This window comes from Aotus nancymaae, unplaced genomic scaffold, assembly GCF_030222135.1.
Source record: "Aotus nancymaae isolate 86718 unplaced genomic scaffold, 86718_ANA_hifiasm-v0.15.2.pri h1tg000051l, whole genome shotgun sequence".
NCBI lineage: Eukaryota > Metazoa > Chordata > Mammalia > Primates > Aotidae > Aotus > Aotus nancymaae.
In genome coordinates, this window is record NW_026988465.1 from 14,419,107 (window position 1) to 14,446,943 (window position 27,837).

General features: G+C 36.8%; 1 protein-coding gene across 6 annotated transcripts in view; it reads right to left on the bottom strand.

Annotated features, from left to right (window-relative positions):
- The window catches only part of NUP153 (nucleoporin 153), a 79,878-nt gene that overhangs the window by 32,777 nt on the left and 19,264 nt on the right, over positions 1-27,837 (bottom strand). For 5 of the 6 annotated variants that reach the window (XM_012476534.2, XM_012476535.3, XM_064363020.1 and 2 more), the window contains exons 3-11: positions 22,141-22,389; positions 21,851-21,990; positions 21,532-21,660; positions 15,663-15,779; positions 15,529-15,573; positions 15,214-15,267; positions 11,744-11,890; positions 8,373-8,425; positions 8,001-8,127 (exon numbers count right to left, since the gene is read on the bottom strand). In XM_012476534.2, coding sequence (XP_012331957.2) covers positions 8,001-8,127; positions 8,373-8,425; positions 11,744-11,890; positions 15,214-15,267; positions 15,529-15,573; positions 15,663-15,779; positions 21,532-21,660; positions 21,851-21,990; positions 22,141-22,389 — 1,061 coding nt within the window. The remainder of the gene's footprint in view (positions 1-8,000; positions 8,128-8,372; positions 8,426-11,743; positions 11,891-15,213; positions 15,268-15,528; positions 15,574-15,662; positions 15,780-21,531; positions 21,661-21,850; positions 21,991-22,140; positions 22,390-27,837) is intronic. The other variant, XM_012476536.3, reaches the window with a different exon arrangement.

Here is a 27,837-nt window from a genome sequence, read left to right on the forward strand (position 1 = left end):
ATGCCAGTATTAAAGTTATATATATTCTAATCGGATAAAAAGCCAAAACCCATAGGTATGCTGCATCCAGACCCATCTCACATGCAACGATACACAAAGACTCAAAACAAAGAGAAGGAGGAAGATTTATTAACCAATCAGAGAGTAAAAATAAACAAATAAATAAAAAGCAGGAGATGCAATTCTCGCCTCTGATAAAGTAGACTTTAAAGCAACAAAGAGCAAAAGAGGCAAAGAAGGACATTACATAACGGCAAAAGGATCAATGTAACAAGAAAAGCTAACGATTTTATAGATCAACGAGATAGAAAATTAACAAGGACATCCAGGACTTGAACTCAGACCCGGAACAAGTAAACTTAATAAACATTTACAGAACTCTCCACTTCAAATACATAAAACATACATTACCACCTCATACCTATTCCATAAGTGACTACATAATTGGAAGTAAATCACTCCTCAGTAATCGCATAGCATTTCATAGGTTTAAATGAAATATTGGTTGGCTGCTCGTTTGTTATTTTCTTCCCTTATTCCTTCCTGTTTACATCAAGTATAATTATTGGTATAAAAGAGGTTTTCAATACCCATTACTAAACTGCATTCTAGCCTGGGCAGGAAAGCAATACTCCTATTCTCTCTCTCTCTTTCTTTTCCTTTTTCCTCCTCTTCTTTATTCTTTTTCTTTCTTTCTCTCAAAAAAAAAAAAAAAAAAAAGACATGTATCTTACAAAGTACCCAGGACTAGAATTTATAAAGACCTCCTACAACTCAGTAAGAAGACAACTAGCCAGGTGCAGTGGCTCATGCCTGTAATTCCAGAACTTTGGGAGGTCAAGGCAGGTAGATCACCTGAGGTCAGGAGATCGAGACCAGCCTGGCCAACATGGTGAAACGTGTCTCTACTAAAAATACACACAAAAAAATTAGCCGGGCATGTTGGGGCACACCTGTAATCCCAGCTACTTAGGAGACTGAGGCAGGAGAATCATTTGAACCTGGGAGGTGGATGTTGTGATGAGCCAAGATGGCGCCACTGCACTCCAGCCTGGGCAACAAGAAAGAGTGAAACTGTCTCAAAAGAAATAAAAGAAGACAACCCATTTCTTACAAGGGCAAAAGAACTGAACAGAAGGGCCAGGCGTGGTGGCTCACACCTGTAATCCTAGCACTTTAGGAGGCCAAGGCAGGTGGATTGCCTGAGCTCGAGTTCGAGACCAGCCCGGCATCACAGTGAAATCTTGTCTCTACTAAAATACAAAAAATTAGCTGGGCATGGCGGTGTGTGCCTGTAATCACAGCAACTTGGGAAACTAAGACAGGAGAATCACTTGAACCTTGGAGGCTAAAGTTGCAGGGATCATATCACTGCACACCAGCCTGGGCGACAGAGCAAAACTCCATCTTGGGGGCGGGGGGAGGGGAAGAACTGAACAGATATCTCACAAAAAAAAAGTACACAAATGGCCAATAAGCACATAAAAAAGAACAAAATATTATTAGTCATCTAGGAAATGCAAATTAAAATTACAATGAGATACCACCACACACAAATCAGAATGACTAAAATTTAAAAGATCACTATCAACTATTGGTAAGGACATAAACTAAATAAAATGCTCACACATTGTTGGGAGGGATATAAAATGGCACAAACACTTTGGAAAACAGTATGACACTCCTTAAAAAGTTAAACATATAACCTGGCACTTCTTCCTCCAGGTATTTACCCCAGAGAAATAAATTTATTTACAAAAAGACCTGAACAAAAATGTTCATAGCAGCTTTACTCAAAACAGCCAGGGACAAAAAACTGTAGTGAGTAACTATATGAAGTTGCAGAACAAGCAAAGCCAAAATATGGTGGGAAAAATGAGAACAGTGATTGCCTCTGGGGAGGGAGGTGATGGCAAGTGACTGAGAAGGAAGACAAAATTTCTAGGGAGATAGAGAAGATATTCAATCTATCGATACGGGGTTGGATTACATAGGTATAAGCATTTGCCAAATGCATTAAATGGCACCCCTAAGAATTTAACATTTCGTTACATGTAAATTTTGCTACATTATAAAAAATAACATCAGATCTCATAAATTACCAAAAAAAAAATAATAATAATAACAAATATTTAACTCTACTTCATTCTATGTATGCTGAAGTATTTGGGGGTAAAGTGTACTAATGTCTTCAACTATCTTTAAAATGCACCAAAAAAAAAAAGAGATGGACATGTAGAATTTTTTTTGATAAAGCAAATATAACATAAAATGTTGGAATCTAACTGCTACTACGTGTATCCACTGCACAATTCTTTCAACATTTTATGTCTGAAATTTGTCATAATCAACTGGGAGAGGAAGAGCAAACAAAAGATGCATCTAGCTTATTTTGTTGGGAAGCTTCTCTTCTCTGTCCAACCTCTAGCCTAGAACCCTAACAACATCAACTGTATAATCTACACTCTCGTGCCAACTCCTCAAGCCACACACTTGTCCACACTGAATCCTTATATTACTAACCTTGAACCAATTCTATCATTTGATTTCTACTCCCCCAAATTTTGACTTAGTAGATCATAAGTGGATCCCACGAATCTAAGAGAGAAAAAAAACCCAAGAATTCTACTAACTTGATGCTTAGAGACATCTCAAGCAGAACAAACATTTCACAATTCACTATCTAATATCCTTACATGGGTTATCTCATGAGGTAGATACTTATGTCATACATGAAGAAACTGAGGCAGGGAGATATACGGCATAATACCATACAGCCATTTAGTGGTAGACATGAACTCAGTATTTATTATTATGTCCATTTTACAGATAAAAACTGAGGAGGTACAAAGAGGCTAATTTGACCAAGGTCACTCAGCTAGTAAGTGGCAGGATTGTACATGACAAGAGCAAGCAATTAAGTCTCTCCAGACTCAAGTTTTCTTATATACTGCCACGTGTTTTCTATCAATGAGCTTTTTAACAACAACAAAATCTCACGATTGGTAGCACAGTAAAAGCAAAAGGCCAATATATTTAATGACTACAATCCCTGCACACTGTAGAATCTAAGATAAAGTGAAATGTAAAACATATTGCCAAATGGGTAATTTTACATATAGAGTTCTATTAACCTGAATTTAGTGGATCAGAATATATCCATTCCTGGTAAATAGCAACACTATCTGAAATTAGCCTAATCTGTTTACACTTCATTAAATCTCTTCAGTTTGACTCTTCCAAAGGCCCATGAAAATACACTCCCCATTCCCCTAATAAAAATAATCTTTAATCTTTTTTTTTTTTTTTTTTTTTGAGACGAAGTCTCAGTCTGTTGCCCAGGCTGCAGTGCAGTGGTGCAATCTCAACTCACTGCAACCTGCCCCTCCCAGGTTCAAGCGATTCTTGTGGCTCAGCTTCCTGAGTAGTTAGGATTACACGCATACCACCATCACACCCAGCTAATTTTTGTATTTTTAGTAGACATGGGACAGCCAGGCTGGTCTCGAACTCCTGACCTCAGGTGATGCGCTGGCCTCAGCCTCCCCAAAGTGCTAGGATTACAGGTGTGAGCCACTGTAACCAGTCTTTTTTTAATCTTTTACCAAAAATTTCCACTAATTATAACTGAACAAAGAAACGATTCGTGGTCTGAACATATCTGACATCTGAAACAAAAAAGCAGCATTGCATTTAAAATAACTATAGAAGTGGATATCTAAACCTATTCTATATAGATATAGCTCATGCTATATGAATCAGATACTGTTAGGTTGCTGCAAATGTAGTTGCAATTTTGCATTATAGAAATTTGCCATTTGATAACTGGAATACATTCTTAAATAAATGTGGTTATATTATACATCACTTTAATACACATTTCTTTATGTTTTTTGGCTGATGACGTAGTACTTGCTGTTTATTTTATATTTATTTTAGACTGTGGAAATGATGTTAGACAGAAAGCAAATTCGAGCCATTCTCTTATTCAAGTTCAAAATGGGTTGTAAAGCAGCCAAGAAAACTTGCCAACATCAACAATGCATTTGGCCCAGGAACTGCCAACGAATGTACAGTGCAGTGGTGGTTCAAGAAGTTTTGCAAAGGAGGCTGGGCATGGTGGCTCACCCCTGTAATACCAGCACTTTGAGAGGCTGAGGCAAGCGGATCACTTAAGGTCAGGAGTTCGAGACCAGTGGGGCCAACATGGTGAAACCCTGTCTCCACCAAAAATACAAAACATTAGCCAGGCCTGTGGCACATCCTGTAATCACAGTTAGGAGGCTGAGGCAGGAAAAAAGCTTGAACGCAGGAGGTGGAGGTTGCAGCGAGATGAGATCATGCTACTGCACTCCAGCCTGGGCAACAAAGCAAGACTCTGTCTCAAAACAAAACACCCAAAGAAGCAAAAAACAAAAGAAAAAAACACACAAAGTTTTGCAAAGGAGACAAGAGCCTTGAAGAGGAGGAGTGTAATAATGGCCAGCCACTGCAAATTGATGACAGTCAGTTAAGAGCAATCATCAAAGCTGATCCCCTGAATTAAACTACACAAGAAGTTGCCAAAGAACTCAACATTAGCCATTCTACGATCATTCAGCATTTGAAGGAGATTGGAAAGGTGAAAAAGCTCAACAAGTTGGTATCTCATGAGCTGAGTGAAAATAAAAAAAATCGTTGTTTTGAAGTGTCGTCTTCCCTTATTCTATGCAACAACAACTAACCATTTCTCGGATTGTGACATGGAATAAAAAGTGGATTTTACACAATAACCAGTGACAACCAGCTCAGTGGCTGAACTGAGAAACAGCTTCAAAGCACCTCCCAAACCAAACTTGCACCAGGAAAAAGGCCATGATCACTTTCTGGTGGTCTGCTGCTGGTCTAATCCACTACAGCTTTCAGAATCTCGGCAAAACCACTATATCTGAGAAGTCTTCTCCACAAATCAATGAGATGCACCAAAAAGTAAAGTGCCTGCAGCTGGCACTGGTCAACAGAAAGGGACCAATTCTTCTCCACAGGCCCGACCACACATCGCACAAGCAATGCTTCAAAAGTTGAAGGAACTGGGCTACAAAGTTTTGCTTCATCTATCTGCCACATTCACCTGATCTCTCGCCAACTGACTACCCTTCTTCAAGCATCTTGAAAACTTTTTGCAGTAGAATGCTGGTAAGAGCAGGATGCAGAAAATGTTTTCCAAGAGCTCAGCAAATCCCAAAGCACAGATTTTTGCACTACAGGAATAAGCAAATTTATTTCTTGTTGGCAAAAATGTGTTGATTGTAATGGTTCCTGTTTTGATTAATAAAGATGTGTTTGAGCCTAGTTATAAGGACTTAAAATTCATGGTCCAAAACCGCAATTACTTTTATACCAACCTAATAAATTCCTTATTTCCACAAGGCAAGACAATCCATTTCTTTCTTTCATTTTTTCTTCTTTGAGACAGAGTCTCGCTCTGTCACCAGGCTGGAGTGCAGTGGCACAATCTCGGCTCACTGCAACCTCCTCCTCCCGAGTTCAAGCCATTCTCTTGCCTCAGCCTCCTGAGTTAGCTGGGATTACAGGTGCATGCCACCAGGCTTGGCTAATTTTTGTATTTTTAGTAGAGAAGGGTTTCACCATGTTGGCTGGGATGGTCTGGATCTCTTAACCTCGTGATCTACCTGCCTTGGCCTCCCAAAGTGCTGGGATTACAAGTGTGAGCCACCATGAAGGGCCGACAACCCATTTCTTAAATATAATTAATAAAGAGCTTTAATGACAAAAGAAAATTGGTTTGCTACAAAACCTACAAAATTTATATACTGTTTGTATGATCAATGGCATTGAATATATTTCCTTTCCAGGTAACAGTATACACTAAAATACATTCCCGCCCTTCACAATACTATAGTAGATGAGAAACAGAGCCTAAGGGAAAGACAAAGCCTCCAGACCAGTAATTGAGCCATGTCTACCAACATAATTCCAAATCTCATGACAAGTCTATTTATATGGCAGAAAGTGAAAACTGCCAAGGAAATCATGATTCTGGTGAGCTATATAGGACTGCTAACTAGGAAAAGAAAAGCAGGGATAAAAAGAAAGCAAGACATCCCACGCCAATCCTGCAGAGCAAAATACCAGTAGACATGAAGAAAACTAAGACATCCAAAAACTTCAACCAAAACATGATTTTGTTTCTGTCACTATAAATAGAAAAAGCATGTTTACAAAGCGAAAAATACACTCTTAAAACTCATGGGTCAATGAGGGAGTCACTGGTGAAATTTTTATTGGAAACTAATGACAAACACAAGGACTCTGTAGCAAAACTCAAATGGTTAAGCTAGGCTGAAATGCATCTAAAACAAAACTAAAATGAGATTTGTGTTCAACTCAAAGTAGTCAGAAAAAAGAGGAATCTATAGACAGAAAGGTTAATTTAACCAATCTTATATCTGTCCCTATGTTTTCCAAACATTTATGGTCAGAATATATAAAGAACTCTTTCTAATAAGAAATTACATATACATATACATACATATTTCTTAATATACATAATAATACATATATACACACAGACATATATATATATAACCCCATAGGAAAAAATGGATCAAGAGAAAACTCAAATGTCCAAAAACACACAAAAAGATGCCCCCCATCAACCTAGTGAACAAGGAAATACAAACTAAAACTCCAATGGCAAACCACCTCACATCCATAATACTGGCAAAAATTCAAAAAGCAGGCCAGGCGTGGTGGCTCACAGCGGTAATCCCAGCACTTTGGGAGGCCAAGGAGGGCAGATCATGAGGTCAGGAGATGGGGACCATCCTGGCCAACGTGGTGAAACCCCATCTCTACTAAAATACAAAAAATTAGTCAGGCATGGTGGTGAGCACCTGTAGTCCCAGCTACTCGGGAGGTTGAGGCAGGGGAATTGCTTGAATCCAGGAGGCAATGATTGCAGTGAGCCGACATCATGCCATTGTACTCCAGCCTGGCGACAGAGCAAGACTCCATCTCAAAAAAAAAAAAAACAACTCAAAACTAACAAAATCAAATACTGGTAAAGAAAAAGATCTACCCGCTGTCATGTGCTGGAAATGTTAAACTGCAAAACTATCTTGAAGGGAAAGCATGGCAACATCTAATACAGTTATAGCTGTGGATCATCCCCTACAATCCAACAATTCCATTCCTAGGTAAATACGCTAAAGAGAAAATATTTCAAGTATGCAGATAGAAAAGTGCATATTCACTTTAATGTGTATTAAAATCTACCAAAACGTATCCTGATGGCAGAATGGATTATGGTAAATCTTCAAACTGAATAAATATGTAAGTAGTGATAAAAATTTAGTCACCTTTCACAATACAACACCAAAAAAAAGAGGAAAAGGCAAGTAAGAATAATACAGGCAGGGCGCAGTGGCTCAAGCCTGTATTCCCAGCACTTCGCAAGACCGAGGCAGGTGGATCACTTGACATCAGGAGTTCGACCTAGCCTGGCCAAAGTGGTGAAACCCCATCTCTAGTAAAAATACAAAAATTAACCAGCCGTGGTGGCACACACCTATAGTCCCAGCCACTTGAGTGGCTGAGGCACAAGAATCACTTGAACCCAGGAGGCAAAGGTTACAGTAAGCCAAGATTGTGCCACTGCACTCCAGCCTCAGTGACAGAGCGATATCGTATCTCAAAAAAAGAATACAAACAGCAAGTTTTACAAATACAAAACTATACAGTAATACCAAGGGTCAAATAATTTCAATTGCAATTCCCTTATTTGAAAAAGTATGGGTAGTTTTGTTTTGTTCTATGATACCCATGAAATTTAAGGTACTAGGTTAGATTTTCAGCATACATTTTGAAAGGATTGTTTTGAGGGCAGACTAATTTTGCTCTGGATCTCCTCAAACCCCACCCCTACAGGTCTCCCCTTTCCACCACCACACCAACGCTTTTTAAATAAACCTGAAGAGTATATGAGTATACAACCCTACCTCTTCCTCTGGAGCTTTAGAAGCAACAAAGCGTGTTCTTTCTCGTCTCATCTTGCCACCTCCACCACTCACTCCAGAAGATAAACCATTGGCTGCAGGCAAACTGAACTTTGGATATGAAAAGCCACTGGCAAATAAAAACAAAATTAAAATAATTGATATATTATTCTTGTCCATAACTTATTAACTAAATACCTAAAAACTAGAACTGCTAACAAGAAAACAGGCAGCCGAATGTGATTCTAAAATCTTAGATTTCTTTGTACAAAGTTTCTATTCATTGATCTTAATCTTCAAAAAGTACATGTAAATCAAATATAGACCTTACAAATTAAATATAAAGCAGTACAGCTGAATACGAAATGATAGTACCTTTCTCGTTGTTCTCTATTTTGTCCTGGTGTCGTATTTTTTTCATATCCAGTCTGCAGGGGAAATACACACATATTTATATGTTTGTTTATGTGTTAAAATTTTCTTAGTACCACCTTGCTGCCCATTAATTTTAACATCTAGAATCAGGAATTTGAGGGCTTTTTAGTTAATGAGTCCTACAATTTGAAATTATACCCTGCCTTCTGAATGGTAACCAAGAGTTACAGTGAGATTATACAAAAAAATGTCAGTGAGCACAACCATTATTTTAACAAAATGGTAGTACAGAGACAATACACTCACTAACCTAACACAAAATTACTTCTACTTATCCTTCTTTCTGTCCTGTTAATTGTACAAGCAAAATTTGTTTCGAAATGACACTCTGCAACTTAAAGTACGAATACTTCCACTGAAAGAAATCAAGACTCCTCGGAAAAATGGCTGATTACAGGGCTGGGGCAGGAAATGTATGCGATGAGCCTGAATTACCTTATAATATGAAAAATCAATTAAGTGCCCAAAAAGATACAGGCAAGAATCATCAATAATGCTAACACTCGTGGCTGAAAAGAATATAATGGCAAAGTTTCCTTCCCACAAGATACTTGTTCATTACGAAAGGGAAAATCGTAATTTTACAGTGGAGAATCCTCAGACACCACTTTATTTAATAACCACACTGCCAGGAATGGGACAAACTAGTAGCCTGTGCCTTCTGAACACTGAGAACAGCTCAGCACACTTCTTCAATGATTTTCACTGCCAAAGTACATAACTGAAATCTAATCATGAGGAGACATCAGATAATCATAAAACTGCAGAACATTAACTGGCTTCCATACTCCAAATTGTCAATGTTGTGAAACACAAAACAAGAACAAAAAACAAAAGGAACTGTTGTAGGCTAATGAAGACGAAGAGACATGATAACTAAATGCAAGACATGATGTTAGAATTTTTTCTTTTGGGCCAACTGACAACATGTAAATAAAATCTGTAGATTACAGTGCTGTGCCAGTGTTAGGCTTCTGGGTTTGATCACTGTTACACATTATGTAAGGAAATCCCTTGTTTATAAGAATACAGAGAAAAAGATAAAACAAATGTAGTAAAAAGTTCTTAAAATTTTTCTTACAAATCTGTAAAAATCCAAATTATGTTCAAAAAAAAAAAAATTTTTTTTTTTTTTTTTTGAGTGAAGGTCTCACTGTCACCCAGGCTAGAATTCAGTGGTGCAATCATAGCTCACTTCAGCCTCGAACTCGGGCTCTCATGTGATTCTCCTGCCTTAGCCTCTCGCCTTGCTAGGATTACAGACACACACCACCATGTCTGGCTAGTATTTTTTCTTCTAGAGACAAGGTCTCACTATGGTGCCTGGGCTGGTCTTAAACTCCTGGCCTCAAGTGATCCTTCTGCCTCAGCCTCTCAAAGCACTGGGATTACAGGCATGAGCCACCAGGACAACCCTATGTTCAAAATATTTTTCAAAATTTTAATGTTACCTTAAAAGTATGGAGGTAGAGAAAACAAGACAAAATGTTAATGACTGGTGAATCAACAAAGTACATGGGCAATCACTGTAGTAACCTAAGTTTCAAGGTTTTCAAGAAATTGAGTTGCAAGAAATAAGATTAAATTTAAGCAAAGACATAAACAATAAGGTGTTAAATAAACAAAATAAACACAAGTTAAATGACACAAAAAAACAAACCCAGATTATGGGACATTTAATAAGACAATTTGCCTGGTCTCTTCAAAAATCTATGTATCCAGCAATTCCATTACTACATATAAACCCAACAGAAATAAAACATGTCCACAAAAAAAAACTTACACACAAATGTTGATAGAAGCATTATTGATGATAGCCAAAAAGTAAAAACAATCCCAATGTCCCTCAACTGATTAATGGATAAAACAAAATCTAGAATATCCATATAATGAAATATCTACAAAACCTAGTATATCCATACAATGAAATATTATTAAGCCATAAAAAGGAAAGAAATGGGCCGGATACAGTGGCTCAGGCCTGTAATCCCAGCACTTTGGGGAGGCCAAAGAGGGTGGATCACAAGGTCAGGAGTTCAAGACCAGCCTGGCCAATATGGTGAAACCCTGTCTCTATTAAAATACAAAAAAATTAGCCAGGCATGGTAGTAGACACCTGTAATCCCAGCTACTAAGGAGGCTGAGACAAAAGAATCGCTTGAACCCAGGAGGCGGAGGTTACAGTGAGTGAAGACCACACCACAGCACTCCAGCCTGGGCAACAGAGCAAGACTCTGTTGGAAAGGAAAAAGGAAAGGGAAAAAGGAAAGGAAAAAGGAAAGGAAAAAGGAAAGGAAAGGAAAGGAAAAAGGAAAGGAAAGGAAAGGAAAAAGGAAAGGAAAGGAAAGGAAAAAGGAAAGGAAAGGAAAAAGGAAAGGAAAGGAAAAAGGAAAGGAAAGGAAAAAGGAAAGGAAAGGAAAGGAAAAAGGAAAGGAAAGGAAAAAGGAAAGGAAAGGAAAAAGGAAAGGAAAGGAAAGGAAAGGGAAAGGAAAGGAAACAAACTACAACGTGAATGAACCTTGGAAACATTATGCTAAGTGACTACTAATGGTTATGGGTATGAGAGTTTTGAAGGGTGGGAGAGATAGCAATACAAATGTTCTAAAATTTACCATTATGATGGCTGAACAGTTGAACCACCACCACTTCATTTATAAAGTGTTTTCTAAACATGCTAAAACCACCGAATTGAAATAGGAGAATTGTATGATACGTGAATTATCTCGAGAAACAGAAACCAATGTGGCCAAGGTGAGGGTTTGAGAACTGGAAAAACAAAACCAAAAGCAGCATCTGAACCTCGCTTGGGTCCTGGTTCAAAAAAGCAGCTATGAAAAACCATTTGAATATGGACTAGATATTAGATAATTTTGAGAAATTAGTATTAATTTTTGTAGATGGGATAATATAGGAGAAAGCACTTAGGGGACGCATGTCAAAGTACTTAGGGTTCAAAAGATAATGTCTGAAATTTATTTTCAGATAGTTCAACAATACCACAAACAAGAAACAGGCTACTCAGGAGGCTGAGGCAGGAGAATCACTTGAACCTGGGAGGTAGAAGTTACAGTAGGCTGACACCATGCCATTGTACTCCAGCCTGGGCGACAGAGGATCTGTCTCAGAAAAAAGATTTGATCAAGGTGACAACTATTTTAAAAGTATAACAATTCATAATCATCACTAACTCACAACCTTTATACGTTATATAGTTGCTAGAATACAATCGTAGAGTACTTATATTTTACATTATTTAGTCTCATTCATTCTAATCAATATTCGAAGACTGGTGGAAATATACATATACTCACACTGCACTTTTTATCTATTCTCTGATTAGTCTTCCTGAATTCACCAGTTGGAGTCAGAGAGGGTTTAAAATAAACACTTCGATTTGTTGCTATGGAAACTGGCTTTGGGGTCATAAGTCTCTGAACAGGAGGATATTGAGAATCCACCTTACAGGTAAACAGAAATCAAAGACAAACATTTATTTTCACATAAATTAATGATTCATATCTAAATTTTGACAATAGCTAATGTGACCTAAAGACTATGAGTACTTCCTAAAGAAATATACAGTAGCTACAAACAAGCAAGAGGAAAATCTGGTAATAGTGGAACCAAAGGTTTGTATCTATTTATAAGTATATGTACATAAATATACACAAATAATTCTAAAATGGCTTCATGGATACACTATATTTCATTACAGACTTAATGACTTTTCACACATGCATGCATACAAAACTATATTCAAAACAGCACTACAAATTTAAGCTTTTACAGAGTTAATTTTATTTTTACTTTTTTCGAATTTTTTTTTTCAGAGACGAACTCTTGCTCCGTCGCCCAGATCACAGCTCACTGAAGCCTAGACCTCCCTGGGCTGAGTGTATCCCCTCACCTCAGCCTCCCGAGTAGCTGAGAATACAGGGGTGCATCATCATGCCTGGGTAATTGTTTTTGGTATTTTTTGTAGAGACAGTGTCTCGTCATGTTGCCCAGGCTGGTCTTGAACTCCTGGGCTCAAGCAACCTGCCTGCCTCAGCCTCCCAAAGTGCTGAGATTACAGACATGAGGCACCTCGCCTGGCTTTTTTTTTTTTTTTTTCCATTTTTTATGGAAATGAGATCTTATCATGTTGCCCAGGCTGCTCTCAAACTTCTGGGCTCAAGCAATCCCCCCACTTCAGCCTTCCAAAGTGCTGGGATTACAAGTATGAGCCACTGCGCCTGATTCAGGGTGAATTTTAAATACATTAACTAAAATTCACTTTTGTCACATTTTCCCCGAATTACTGTCCATATTTTTTTAGCTGCAAATAAGATATTTAAAACTAGCTATGAGTCGGGCGTGGAAGCTCATGCCTGTAATCCCAGCACTTTGGGAGGCTGAGGCAGGTGGATCATTTGAGGTCAGGAGTTCGAGACCAGCCTGGCCAATACGGTGAAACCCAGTATCTAATAAAAATGTAAAAATCAGCCAGGCATGGCAGTATGCGCCTGTAATCCCGGCTACTCGGGAGGCTGAGGCAAGAGAATTGTCTGAACGAGGGAGGCGGAGGTTTCAGTGAGCTGAGAATGTGCCACTGCAGTCTGGCCTGGGAGAGAGAATGAGACTCAGTTTAAAAAAAAAACAAAAAAAAAACACCTTGCTATGAGAATATTTAAATTCCCAAAAATGTGAGCAAATCCCTCTCCAAGTTGATTTTCCCCATTGTTATTTAAATACCAAACCAAACCAAAAATCTTACAATCTAAGTCTAAATGGTAAATAACTGTTAAGACTTCCAAACTGTAAAAGGAACTCATTTTATTATATAAGTACTCAAGTGTTTTGTTAACAATAGTCCTTTGCTACACTGAAACATAGTAAAAATCCTGTTGGTATAAAACCACTACACAGCCAAAAGCTTCTAACTCTGTCCAAAGACTGTAATCCTATGAATAGAGTCCTTTCACTCAGCAGCAGCTGTGAACAACGTTGGTTTCCAGGGCAAAGCCTCTGTATAGTTACTAACTCTTCCCTGAAACCTCCTCGCAAATGTGACCTTACAACTCAATAAGAGAGTCTACTTTGTAGACTGTTCTGATAACATCTGTGAAACATGAGCTATGATACTGTATTTTGGTTTTATTTCTTAGCACCCATTAATAAATTTTTATGGATACTATACTCAACCACAAGTAAAACTCTTATTGATAAGAACTTACGATATAATTTTTAAATTTCACCCCTTATTGTAAAATAATCTGATATAAATGAGGGGTTGAGAAAAGCTAATGGCTTAAATTAATCCCATCATAGAAGCTAATAATAGATACCTTCTTGCCTAATTACAAATGTCTAGGTAATTCTAAAAATTGAGAAGCAACACTCTTCCAAGAAAAAGTTCAAGTTTAGCTTTCTTTGCATAAGAATTTCAGTACAGATAATTATAATCTACCAATATCTCAAATATAGTCCCTGAAATTAATTCATGAAATTATAATTTAAATACTGTTGAGGAACTTGGTATTATAAAAAATGCTTTTATAAATAAGAATCCAAGAGTCGGCTTTCCCTGAAGGATCCTTAACTAGCTATAAATAAACTAACAAAAGATACCTCTTTAACCCAAAGTATCAAACATTTTATTTTTTTCCCACAGTAACCTCCAAAGTTAATTTTAAGCAAATAGAATATATCGAAAGGGCAGCAAGATATAATGATCAATTTTTTTTATTAGTTCCACTATCTTGGAACAGTATTTTGTTTGGCTGATGAGATGTGCCTAATTGAAATTCTACTACACACAACAGATTTGACATAATGTTGGTTAATGAGGAAAGTATACAAAGATAATGATGTGCAAGAGGACTTTAGTTTACTGAATGTCTAAACATCTCACCTCAAGCTTTGATCACTCCTTTTTTTTTTTTTCGAGATGGAGTCTCGCTCTATAGCCCAGGCTAGAGTGCAGTAGTGCGACCTCGGCTTGCTGCAACCTCCACCTCTCTGCAACCTCTGCCTCCCGGGTTCGAGTGATTCTCCTGCCTCAGCCTCCAAAGTAGCTGGGATTACAGGCACACACCACCATGCCCGGCTAATTTTTCTGTATTTCTAGTAGAAATGGGGTTTCATCATGTTGGCCAGGCTCTTTTTGAACTCCTGACCTCAGCTGATTCGCCCACCTCAGCCTCCCAAAGTACTAGGATTACAGGCATAAGCCACCATGCCTGGCTGATCACACCTATTTTTATTTATCAAAAGGTAATAGTAAACTACAAAGTCTCTCAAGATCCTAAAGATGGAAATGCTATATAGCAAAACAAAACAAAAAAAAATTGTATGGATGAGTATCTACTACACACACAATATGTCCTGAGGCCTGCAGAAGAGAGTAAAATGACCAAGTAAAAGAATATTATTTTTCAGGGCCAGGTGCAGTGGCTCATTGGGAGGTCAAGGTGGGCAGATCGCCTGAGCTCAGGAGTTTGAGACCAGCTTGGCCAACATGGTGAAACTCTGTCTCTCCTAAAATTACAAAAATTACCCAGGCATGGTGGTGTGTGCCTGTAATCACAGCTACCTAGGGAGGCTGCGGCACAAGAATCACTTGAACCTGGAAGCCACAGGTTGCAATGAGCCAAGATTGCACCATTGCGCTAAAAAGAAAAAGAATATTTTTCAAACATGTTGCCTAATGACTAAAGTAAATCCAATTTGTGTACTCTTGAACTTTAAACACAACAAAATTGCAGACAGTTTAAATAACTAAATGCTAACGAAGTCTTACCTTTTCTCTTTTGGCCTGAAAATCTGTGACATCTATCCCACTCCTATCAAGAGGCTGAAATAAGAAAATACTATTAGAATAGATGGGGAGCTATAAAAAATATATATATAAATTTTTTGAGACAAGAGTCCCACTCTGCCTCCCAGGCTGGAGTGCAGTAGCATGATCTCAGCTCACTGCAATCTCTGCCTCCCAGGTTCAAGCAATCCTCCTGCCTCAGCCTCCCAAGTAGCTGGGATTACAGGCATATGCCACCACACCCGGCTAATTTTTGAATGAAAAATATGTTTTAAAAAGGTTTAAAACTCAACTTACAGAATTCAGAGGAGAAGAAACAATGGATGGAATCCTTTTTGCATCCTGTTAAAGTTGAAAAAATTAAATTAAGATTTTTCACTAATATCAAGTTTTGTTACACTCCTGTATTAATTGTAATTTTTAAAATTTACCGCTAAAGGGCTTGACATCTTCTCTAAAGACTGCAATATTCGCCGAGCTGTTGAACTGGTCACACCGTAAGATTGTGCACTGAGTTGCTTAGCTTTCATCTGTCTTCTAACTGGTGCCTATAAAGTAAACCCTAGATTATTTGTTGCAACATAAAATCTAAGGCACATATTTCATGCAATTAAAATATTTACAAAATAGAATACATGTCCAAAGTGAAACAGGATTTAATATGTTACCAGCAATTTATCTCTGGGTGGTATCATTAAAAGTTAAACTTTTTTATGTCTTTATCGGAAATTCAATTCTCTGCTGGAGAAATTACCTTTACAATAATAAAAGAATGATAAGAGAGCATGCATCATTCTAAAGAAAAGTCTGTCAGTTATGTCACATGGGATAAATGGGGCAACTGAAAAAAAGTTCTAGTATCACCTTAGAGCCATTTATCCATAATATTTAAATCAAAGAACATTAAATTAATGAAAAACAAATTAAGATATCAGTTATCCTAAGCATTAAATAACATTTAATTAGAGTAAATTCCAAGATGGCTAAACAAAGAGATGGTAGATTCTACTTCAATGAAAATCGAAGATTTTAATACTAATGACTTGTTTCTCAAAAGTTAGTATCACAAAAACAGTATTTTAAAATAATCAGGCTATTTCTTAATATATGACATTTTAACTTTCTGAAAACCGGAGTCTGGAAAAAACCTTATAAAAAAATAGGCAAGTACCCTTTAATACACAAGCAATGTTTACAAATTGCAATAAAAAACACTTTCTTTTCTCAAGAATGCTTTACAACATTCCAACAAGTGGCTATCATGAAAGCAGTAATTTAGCAATAATATTTTTAAAAGATATTATCACAACCAATATATAATCCAGTTTTTATAAACAACTTCTGACATCTGAAAAACCCAACTACACTATAAATACTGTTTCTCTATCAGACAGCAAACATTCACTACATTTTCAGAGTAGCTACAATATGCTACTTTAGGTATTAAGAACTCAGTGCTTATTAACAACTGCTATCCAACCAGAAGCTTTGGCAAAGATGAGAAAACATTTAAATATCCCCCAGGAAAATATGACAGTCTGTCTTCTCACTAATCAATAAAATGGAACTAAATTAGAGAATCTTTAATATGTCTCCCAACTTTCATACTCTAGGAAAGAAAAAGCAAGTAGATTTCATTCTAAATGACAATTATAAATATTTGGAACCTTGTGTTGAAAAGGATTCTAAGAGTATGTCAGGACTCAGCATTAAAACTATAGGACTCAAAACTAGCAGTAAGAGAGGAAGTAGGCCCATACCCTACACTTAATACTACTCTATCATCACAGGCTTACCTTATTTTAACTTCTACTAACATGCTCAACTATTTTAACTAACTTTTTTCTTTTTCTCCTTTTTTAGAGACAGGGTCTGAGCCCTGCTGCCCAGGCTAAAGTGCTGTGGTATAATCATAGCTCACTGCAGCCTCAAACTCCTCTCCCATCTTGGTATCCCAAAATGCTGGGATTAAAGGCATGAGTCACTGTGTCCAGCCTATTATGACTATTAAAAAAAATATTTGAAGAGTACTACAAGCTAGCTTAAGCTTTAGGAAAAGCTCTCTGTGTACTTAACACCATTCTGTTAACCCCTTCATTTATAACAATGCTGTCCTCCACCAACACTCAGAAATAAGTCTCACAATTACTGTTAGTTACATATGGGAGAATCCTCTAATTAGGAAAACAAGTACAACATCTAAAAACAAGACAAAAATCTTCAAATACTGGCATTTCAAATTCATTGCTGCCAATATACATATATAAATACAACTGACTTTTGTATATTGAGCTTGTATCCTGTGACTCTGTTAAACTCATTTATTATTAGTTGTGGTAGCTTTTTTTGTAGTTTCTTGGGATTTTCTATGTAGATAAGCATGTTATCTGTGTATAAGGAATAATATCCTTTCCAATCTGTATGTCTTCATTTCTCTTTTGTGCCTATGGCACTGGCTAGCACCTGCAATATGATGTTGAACAGTAGCAGTGATAGCAGACATCCTTGCTCTCTTCTTCATACCATCAGGTATGATGCTAGATGATTTTTTTTTTTTTTTTGTAGATGCACTTTATCAGGTAGAAGGCTCTCATCTATTCCTAGGTTTGCTGAAAATTTTTATCATGACTAAATGTTGGATTTTTAAAAAATATTTTACATATCTATGGAGATGTTCATATACTTTTTACTCTTTATTGTTCACATGGCAAATCCCATTAATTTTCTTTCTTTTTTTTCTTGAGACAGAGTCTTGCTCTGTCACCCATGCTGGAGTGCGGTGGCGTGATCTCAGCACACTGCAACCTTCACCTCCCAGGTTCAAGTAATTCTCCTGCCTTAGCCTCCCAAGTAGCTGGGATTACAGGTGTGCACCACCGCATCCAGCTAATTTTTGTATTTTTAGTAGAGATGGAAGGCCAAGCTGGTCTCAAACTCCTGGCCTCAGGTGATCCACCTGCCTTGGCCTCCCAAAGTGCTGGGATTACAGGTATAAGCAACTGCAACCAGACTAATCCCATTAATTTTCAAATACTGAGTCAACCTTGCCTCCTAGGAAAAACCCCACTTGATCATGATGTAGTTTCCTTTTTAAATTTGTTGGATTACATTTACAAATATTTTTGTTGAGAAGGTTTGTGTCTATAATTCATGAAAAATAATAGTCTGTTGTTGTCTTCTAATGTCTTTGTCTGATTTTGGTAACAGGGTAATAATGTTGGTCTCATAAAATGTAATGGGAAGTGTTCCCTACTCTTCTATTATACATAAGAGTTTATGTAGAATTGCTATTATTTCTTTCTTAAATGTTTCGTAGAATTCACCAGGAAAGCTATCTGAGCCTGAAGCTTCTTTGCTGGAAGGTATTTTAAATTACGAACTCAATTTATTGAAAAGATAAGACTAGCAATGTCAATTAAATGGAACATTTGAAAAAAAGAAAAATAAGACTATTCAGGTTATATATTCTTGACTAATATCAAATAACATGTAAGTTTTATGTATAAGTCTAACAAAATATGTTCAATATGTGTATGTTGAACACTACAAAACACTGATGAAAAAATTTATGAACCACCTAAATGGAAAGATATACCATGTTCATGGTTTAAAAGACTCAATTTTAAGATGTTTATTCTCCTTAAATTGGTCTTCAGACTCAAATGCAATCTCAATCACGACCAGGCAAGCTGGCTCATATCTATAATCCCAGCACTTTGCGAGGCCAAGGCGGGTGGATCACCTGAGGTCAGGAATTCAAGACCAGCCTGGCCAACATGGTAAAACCCGTCTCTACCAAAACTACAAAAATTAGCCGGGCGTGGTGGCGCATACCTGTAGTCCCAGCTACTTGGGAGGATGAGGCAGGAGAACTGCTTGAACCCAGTAGATGGAGGTTGCAGCGAGGTGAGATTGCGCCACTGCACTCCAGCCTGGGCGACAGAGCAAGAATCCATCTCAAAAAAAAAGCAATTCCAAAATCCTAGCAGACTGTAGAAACAAACAGGCCAATTTAAAATTTTCATAGAAAAGCAAAGGACCTAAAATAGCTAAAACAAGCTTGAAAAATATCACTTAATTTTAACACCTACTGTAAGCCTACAGCAATCAAGACAGTGCAGTGTTGGCAAAAGGAAAGACACACAGATCAGTGAGGGGAAGAGGGGAACCCAGAAAATCCAGAAATAAAGCCATGTGAACTGGATTTCAACAAAGGTGCAGGTTGGGCATGGTGCCTCATGCTTGTAATCTGAACACTTTGGGAGGCCAACATAGGAAGATCACTTCAACCCAGGAATTCAACAACAGCCTAGACAACTTAGTGAGACTCTGTTGCTATCAAAAAAAAAAAAAAAAAAAAAAAAAATTAGCTGGGAATGGTGGTGCAGGTCTGTGGTCCCAGCTACGCAGGAGCCTAAAGTGGAAGGATCACTTGAGCCCAGAAGGTTCAGGTTGCAGTGAGCCATGACTGTGCCACTGCACTCCAGCCTGTGTGACAGAGTAAGATCCTGTATCAAAACAAAAACAAAGACAGTGCAAAAGCTATTCAATGAACAAAGAACAGTCTTGTTAACAAATGGTACTAGAACAACTGCACACCCATATGTTAGAAAAAATAAAAAAAAAAAGAATCTTGGCCAGGCACACCTGTAATCTCAGCACTTTGGGAGGCTAAGGCAGGAAGACTGCTTGAGCCCAGGAGTTGAAGATCAGCCTGAGCAACATACTAAGATGCCCATCTTTATATTTTTTAAAAAACTTTTTAATTTAGAAAATAAAAATGAACCTTGACCAATACCTCATACCACACACAAAAATTTACTCAAAATGAATCATAGGCCTAAATTAAAACCTAAAACTATAAAACTTGTGGAAGAAAATGTAAGAGAAAATCTCTCTAACATGGAATTAAGTAAAAATGTCTCAGATACGACACCAAAAGCATGAAACCATTAATACACACACACACACACGCGCACACACACGTGCCTACTGAATGTCTTGGTAAAAAAATACACACACACACACACACACATACAATGTCATCAAAAGTAAAACTTCTGCTCTTCAAAAGATACTGTTAAGATAAGCCAGAGAAGGGGAGAAAATACTTGCCAAACATGTAACAAAGGACTTATACCATGAAAAATGAACTCTCAGAACATATTAATAAGAATATAACCCAACTTTAAAATGGGTGGAAGATCTGAACAGACACTTCACCAAAGAAGACAGTTCACCAAAACATAGGCTGATAGCAAATAAGCACCAAATAAACACATGAAAAGACATTCAACATCATTAGTCATTAGGAAAGTACAAATTAAAATCACAAGTTGGGGTTACCACTACATGCCTATTAGAATAGCAAAAACGAACAAAAAAACCTGACACCACCAAGTGCCGACAAGGATGCAGAGCAACTCTTACATTACTGACTGGTCAGAATGCAACCTGGTACCAGCCACTCTGGAAAACAGTTTGGCAGTTTATTACAAAGTTTACTGTATACTTACCATACGATCCATCAATCCAACTCCTAAGTATTTGTATTCACCCAAGAGAGATGAAAATGAATACTCACACAAACATTCATAGCAGCTTCACTCATAATTGCCAAAAATTGGAAACGACTCAGTGTCTTTTCACTGGTGAATAAGAAGTACTAACCATACTACTTGGCAATAAAAACAAACTATTAAAAGATACAAAACCTTTGGTTGAACTCCTTCACTTCAGAAAAGAAGAAAAAGAAGAAAAAAAAAGATGCAAAACCAGATGGCTCTCAAATGCATTATGCTATGTAGAATAAGCCAGACTCAAAAGGCTACATATGATAAATGTTTATGACATTCTGGAAAAGCCAAAACTACGAGACCGAAAACAGATCAGTGGTTGCCAGAGGATGGTAGGAGGAAGAAGGGTTGATTCAAGAGATGCATAAGGTAACAATTTGGGGTGAATGTCTGATTAATATTTTGATTGTAGAAGGGGTTATACACACAATAATGTGTTTTGTTAAAACTCAAATACTCTAAAACAAGGGTAAATTTTAGTGTGTGTAATTTTTACCTAATCTAAAAAAAAAGAATCACCACATTTCTTGAGCTACACACATATATCTAATACATAAAATGTTTACTCAGGTCTAAAATACCCTACATGAAAAAAAATATAATCTATAGCTGCTATTTTTCCCAAAGAACATTATAACAAAACTATTTTTTTTTTAGCACAAAGTAATTTATTATTAAGTTACAGTGAAAGAAAAAGGTCATCAACCCTTCTACTGGAACTTACTTGATAAGGTGAATTTCGTAGTTTAGACTGTCTTACAGCAGCTGCTGCCCCACCATATGTTGTTTTTCCAGGATAAAAAGGAGAATCTCCAAGATGACTGGTTTTAAGGACTGAAGAATTCCCAAGTGACTGCACAGAAACACAATGATAAATTATAAGCAATATGAACCCAGGAGGTGGAGGTCGCAGTGAGCTAAGATCACGCCACTGCAATCTAGTCTAGGCAACAGAGAAAGACTCTGTCTCAAAAAAAAAAATAAATTGTAAGCAATAAACACTCAAAACTAATGGGATTAAATCCAACCCAGTTAGTACTCACAGGAGAAAGTGTTCCAAAGGCAGACAAGTTGAATGCTGGTTTTTTTGAGCTGGTGGCAGTGTGTTGTGAGAGTGAGTGAGAACGTTCAGCTTCCGGGGACCACAGAGGTGGCAATGAAATATTCTTTGAAACAGCTATATCTAAAACAAAATTACATAATCCATAGTAATAACACCAATACAAGATCCTAGATTTTTATAAATACAAAATAAAAATTACAACTCAGAAAAAAAAAATCCCGTAAAATTTAATTTTACTACCCAAATTATGTACTACCACATCAAGAATACCTTTATCAGAAGCTCTTGAAGAAAAACCACTGGTAGTTGAGATGTTATCATCATCATGCTGCGAGGTAGAATCTTTAATTTCCTTTACAAGGGAAAATCCCGAACTGCCAATTGGGAATGCTGAGGATGTAGATGGCTGACAGTGTAATGCAGGGGATTCCAACATGGAGAAATTCAGATGACTCCGATGAAGAGAAGGCCTTGTTAACACATCTGGATAATTTGAAGCAGTACTAGTTGTTGAAGGTTCTTAAAAGAAAGCATTAATATTATGAATATACAACTTAGAGCAATACACTACCACAACAAAAATGGTTTTTACTTTACGAAAACAAACTACAGTATGTGACAGCTTCAATTCAAATCACTAAGGCCTCCCATAAGCCCAATATAACAGTCCTGGGCAAAACAAGGTTCCAACTAACTAAAATTAATTTACCTTGTGTCAAAATATAGCTCAGAGATCACATACAACTTGAACAGTGATTATATGACCTGCCCATAAAAGAATAAAAGCCACATAAGCAACTCATAAAATAGGCATAAGTCTGTCCTTCCAGATATAACCCCTAATTAATGTGTATATCCTCTCAGTTTTCTGAATGCATATTTTCCCTAAAACAATCATGTTATGCATCCTGCTCTGTGATTTGTTTCTTCATTTACCAAGATAGTCTTGTTTCTACATTCAGAGCATTCCTTTTAAAAACACTGTGTCAGGCACAGTGGCACACATCTATAATCCCAGCTATTTGGGAAGCTGAGGTAAGATCACTTGAGCCAAGGAGGTCAAGGGCTGTAGTGCAATATGATCACATCTGTGAACAGCCACTGCATTCCAGCCCAGGCAATATAGTGAAATGCTTTCTCTTAAAGAAACAAAACTGCATTGTATTCTATTATATCTTCGTAAATATTTATTCAATTGTTTTTCCAATACCCCATCAAATATACATGCACTGTCATGTGCATACTTTTAAGAATATTCTTTCAGAGAAATCTATAGTTCTCCATTTTATGTATGAGAATCATGAGGAGAAAAGTAAACAAATATTTCTGAGCTATTTCCAGAAAAAATATAATTCAGTACATCTGAAGTTGGGCCCATAAATGAGCTGAAGCAGTTATATGTGGAATTGCTCTGTCACAGCCAAACTGCATGTTCATTTTTGCTTATGGCAGATATTAAATTGTGATTCAACGGATTTCCTGACCAAGTTATATTCCAGATGACAAAATACATTTCTCCCACAATCTCCAACACTGGGTATTAACCTTTTCTGATTTCTATTCAATCTAATATGCCAAATGACATCACTGTTTTTTATTTGCATGTATTTAAATAAGATGGGTTTTGAGCATCCTTCCCTATATGCATTGGTCATTTATATTTCTGTTATTGATGTAGTCTCTCTTAGTAAGATTAATAAGAGCTAATTTTTTTAAATTAGTAAGAGCGATGTGATACGATACAATAGTTGAAATACAACTATTCTTTTCCAGCTGATAAACTCATTCAGTTTTTTGATGGTGTATTTTGTAATACAGAAAATAACTTGTACCTTATTTAGAGCCTTATCATTCTGAGACTATAAAAAATAAAAAAAATAACTTTTACCCACATTTTGATAGTTGCTTTTATTTCAATGTCTAATCTTGACTCCCATCTGATACTAGTGACAAGGCAGGAGTAAAGGAGGGATTCATCTTCACTGTTTTCCAAATGGTTAGCCTGTTTATAACCTAAGGTAATCTCTTAAATAAGCCATCCTTTCCTCAATGATTGAGAAGCCACTGTTACCACATACCAAATCATACTAAAAACACACTAACATACTCAATGATAAAGATTTTTCTCTAAGACCAGAGGCAAAGCTTCTCACTTTTCGCACTTCTATTCAACATAGTATGGTAAGTTCCAGTCCGAGCATTAATTAAGAGAAGAGAAATAAATGAATGACATCTAAATTCAAAAGGAAAAAGTAAAAATTATGTTTGCAGATGATATAATCTTACATGTAAATAACAGTAAAGATTCAGGCAAAAAAGCTGTTAGAACAAATTCAGCCAAGTATAGGATACAAAAATCAACACCAAAGTAATTGTTTCTATGCACTAACAATGAACAATCTGAAAAGTAAATTAAGAAAACAATTTATAGTAGCATTAAAAAGAATAAAAGATTTAGGAATGAACCAAAGTAAAAGATGTGCACATGGAAACTACAAAATAGTACTAAAAGAAATTAAAGAAAACATAAATAAATGGAAAAATATCCCACGTACATGGACTGGAAGACTAAATATTGTTAGTATGTCAATACTATTCAGAGCAATCTACAGATTCAATATAATCTCTATCTAAATCCCAAAGACATTTTTTGCAAAAACAGAAAACCCATGCTAAAATTCATGTGGAATCTCAAGGAACCTCAAAATGCCAAAATAATATTTAAAAAGGACAACAAAGTTGGAGGTCTCATGCTTTCCTATTTTAAAACTTATTACAGAAGTGCAGTAATAAAAACAATATGGCACTGGTGAGATAGAACAGGAGGTGAGATGCAGTTTCTCCTTCATATATTATTTTTTTCTTCTCTTCACAAAACCCAGAAGGCTACCTCGCTGATGTCACACTATACTAACCCTGAGGCTTTAGTCACACAAAGAAAACAGCCAGTCTTCTGTGCTCTCATAATGTTTAACTGTACCTTTTAAAGAATTCCAGGAATTGGTCTTATGAGATCCAAAATCAAACCAAGGTTGCAGAGAGTCCACCTCAGGAAGGAATGCTAAATAACTGATTTACAGCATTTGTGGCCACTGGCCAAACCACTAGGTGGTCCATTACACAAGATAATCATCGCAACCAGATATGCTGCCTTGCATACCCTACCCTGCAGGTGCTTTGCCCAGCCCAGCCTGCATACCTTATCCTGATGTCAATTCCTGAGCTTTGCTTAATTAAAAAAAAATTCGTACTGACTTTTTCCAGGAAGCCAGGAAGAGGATCCTTGAGCCTCATCTTCACTGTCTCCCTTGTGCTCAAGCACAAGCCCTGAAATAAAAGACCTGTCTGGGAAATCTGCTTGGCTCCATGTTAATTTCTATTACATGGAGAACCAAAGAGCCTGTGGTCGGCAATACCACCATATCATAAAGACAGACAATATAGACCATGGAAGTGAATACAGGGCCCAGAGATAAAGTATCATATGTGATCAAACAGTCCTCAACAAGGATTTCAAGACTACTCAATGGGGAAAGGACAATTTCTTCATTAGATGGTTTTGGAAAACTGGATATCCACATGGAAAAGAATGAACCCTTATCTTGAATCACATACAAAAATTAACTCTAAATGGATTAAAGATCAAAATGTAACACCCAAAACTAAAAAACTTCTAGAATAAAACAATTTCAGGACATGAGATTTGATAATGATTTATTAGATATGACACTAAAAGCACAGGCCACAGAAGCAAAAATACACAAACAGGAGTATATCAAATGTAAAAACCTGTATGTGTCGAAGGATGTAATCAACAGAGTAAAAGGGCAACGTACAGGATGGGAGAAAATATCCTCAAATCATATATCTGATAATGGATTCATATCCAAAACATAAAAAGAACTCAAAACCCCAGTTAAAATGGTTTTTATCAAAAAGGCAATAACGGATGCTGGTAAGGATGTGGAGAAAGGAAAATCCTTGTACACTGTTGTTGGGGGGAATGTCAATTAGTACAGACACTATGGAGAACATCATTGAGGTTTCTCACAAAAACTAAAAATAGAACCACATTATGATCCAACAATCCCACTGCTGGGTATATATCCAAGATAAAGGAAACTAGTATATCAAAGAGATAATCTGCACTCCCATGTTTATTGCAGCACTATTCACAATAGCCAAGATACGGAATTAACCTAAGTATCCACCCACAAATAGGACAAAAAAAACTGTGCTACATATACACAATGGAGTATTATTCAGCCATAAAAAAAAAAAAAGAACTGAACCCCGTCATTTGCAACAATATAGATAGAACTGGAGGACATCACATTAAGTGAAATAAGCTAGGCACAAAAGGACAAATATCATGCTCTCAAATGAGGCAGCTAAAAACAAAGGACTCAGGCCGGGTACGGTGGCTCACACCTGTAATCCCAGCACTTTGGGAGGCCAAGGCAGGCGAATCACCTGAGGTCAGCAGTTCCAAGACCAGCCTGGCCAACACGGTGAAACCCCGTCTCAATTTTTTAAAAAAACAAAGGACTCAAAGGAACTCACGGAGACAGAGAATAGAATGATGGTTACCAGAGGACAGAAGGATGGTGGGGAAGGGGAGATAAACAGAGGACACAAAAATACAGTTATAAGGAGTAATAGCTAGTGTTTGGTAGCATACAGTATAGCAAATATAACTAATTCACTGTCCATTTCAAAATAGCTAATAAGAGTGGAATTAGAATGTTGCTAACACAAATAAACAACAAATTCTAGGAGTGACGGATATCCCAATTACCCTGATTTAATCAGTACACACTGTATGTTTATATCAAAATATTACATGCACTCTCTGTATAGGTACAAATATGCATCCATAATAATTAAACATAAACCTTTTTTTTAAAAAAAAAAAGGTAAATCTAAGCAAAAAATAAAAAAGAATTCCTACAACCCCTTCCTCCAAAAAAAGAACCTGGTTAAAAAGTGGGCAAATAACAAAAGTAAGCATTTCTCTAAAATTGCAGACAAATGGCCAAAAAGTATATGAAAAGATGCTCAACATCACTAATCATCAGAAAAATGCAAATTAAAACCACAATGAGATAACATTTCATACCCATTAGGAAAGCTCCTAACAGGAAAAGGGAAAATAAATGTTTGCAAGGATGTGAAGAAATTGTACACTGTCAGTAGGAATATAAAACAGTGCAGCCACTACAGAAATAGTAATTTCTCAAAAAGTTAAGGACACAATTTCCTTATAATCTAGGAATTCCACTTGGGTATATACCCAAAGGACTGAAAGCAAGGTCTCAAAGAGATTTGTACACTCATGTTCACAGCAGCATCATTCACAAGAGATAACAGGTAGATGCAATCCAAATGTGATATATCCATTCAATATAATATTATTCTGCCTCAAAAAGGAAACTGACACATGCTATAACATGAAGAACCTTGAAGACACTATGCTAAGTGAAATAAGCCAATAACAAAGACAAGCAACTGTATGATTCATTAGCATGAGGTACTTAAGAGAGACAGTACTACAGAACTCTGGCTGGCAAGGGCTGAGAGAGAGAGAGGAAATGAGGGGGTATTGTTCAGTGGGTATAGACTTTCGGCTAAATGAAAAAAAACTTTCAGTTAGGATGAAAAAAATTCTGAGATGAAAGGTGGTAATGGTTATCCAACAATAGGAATATACTTAATGTCACTGAACTGTATGCTGAAAAATAACATAAATTATGTTTCATCTATTTTACTGCAATTCAAAAACAAATGTTTCCATCACATTAAAAATGACCACGAATTTTTAAAATAATTATTTATTAAAAATCCCATTTAAAAAATCTGATAGAATATCTAAATTTGTTTTATATATAACAATTTTTATCAGGCAGGCTCAAGTTAACAGAGATACTGTCTGGGGCTCAGAAATCCACTGGTATAGGTATTTAAACC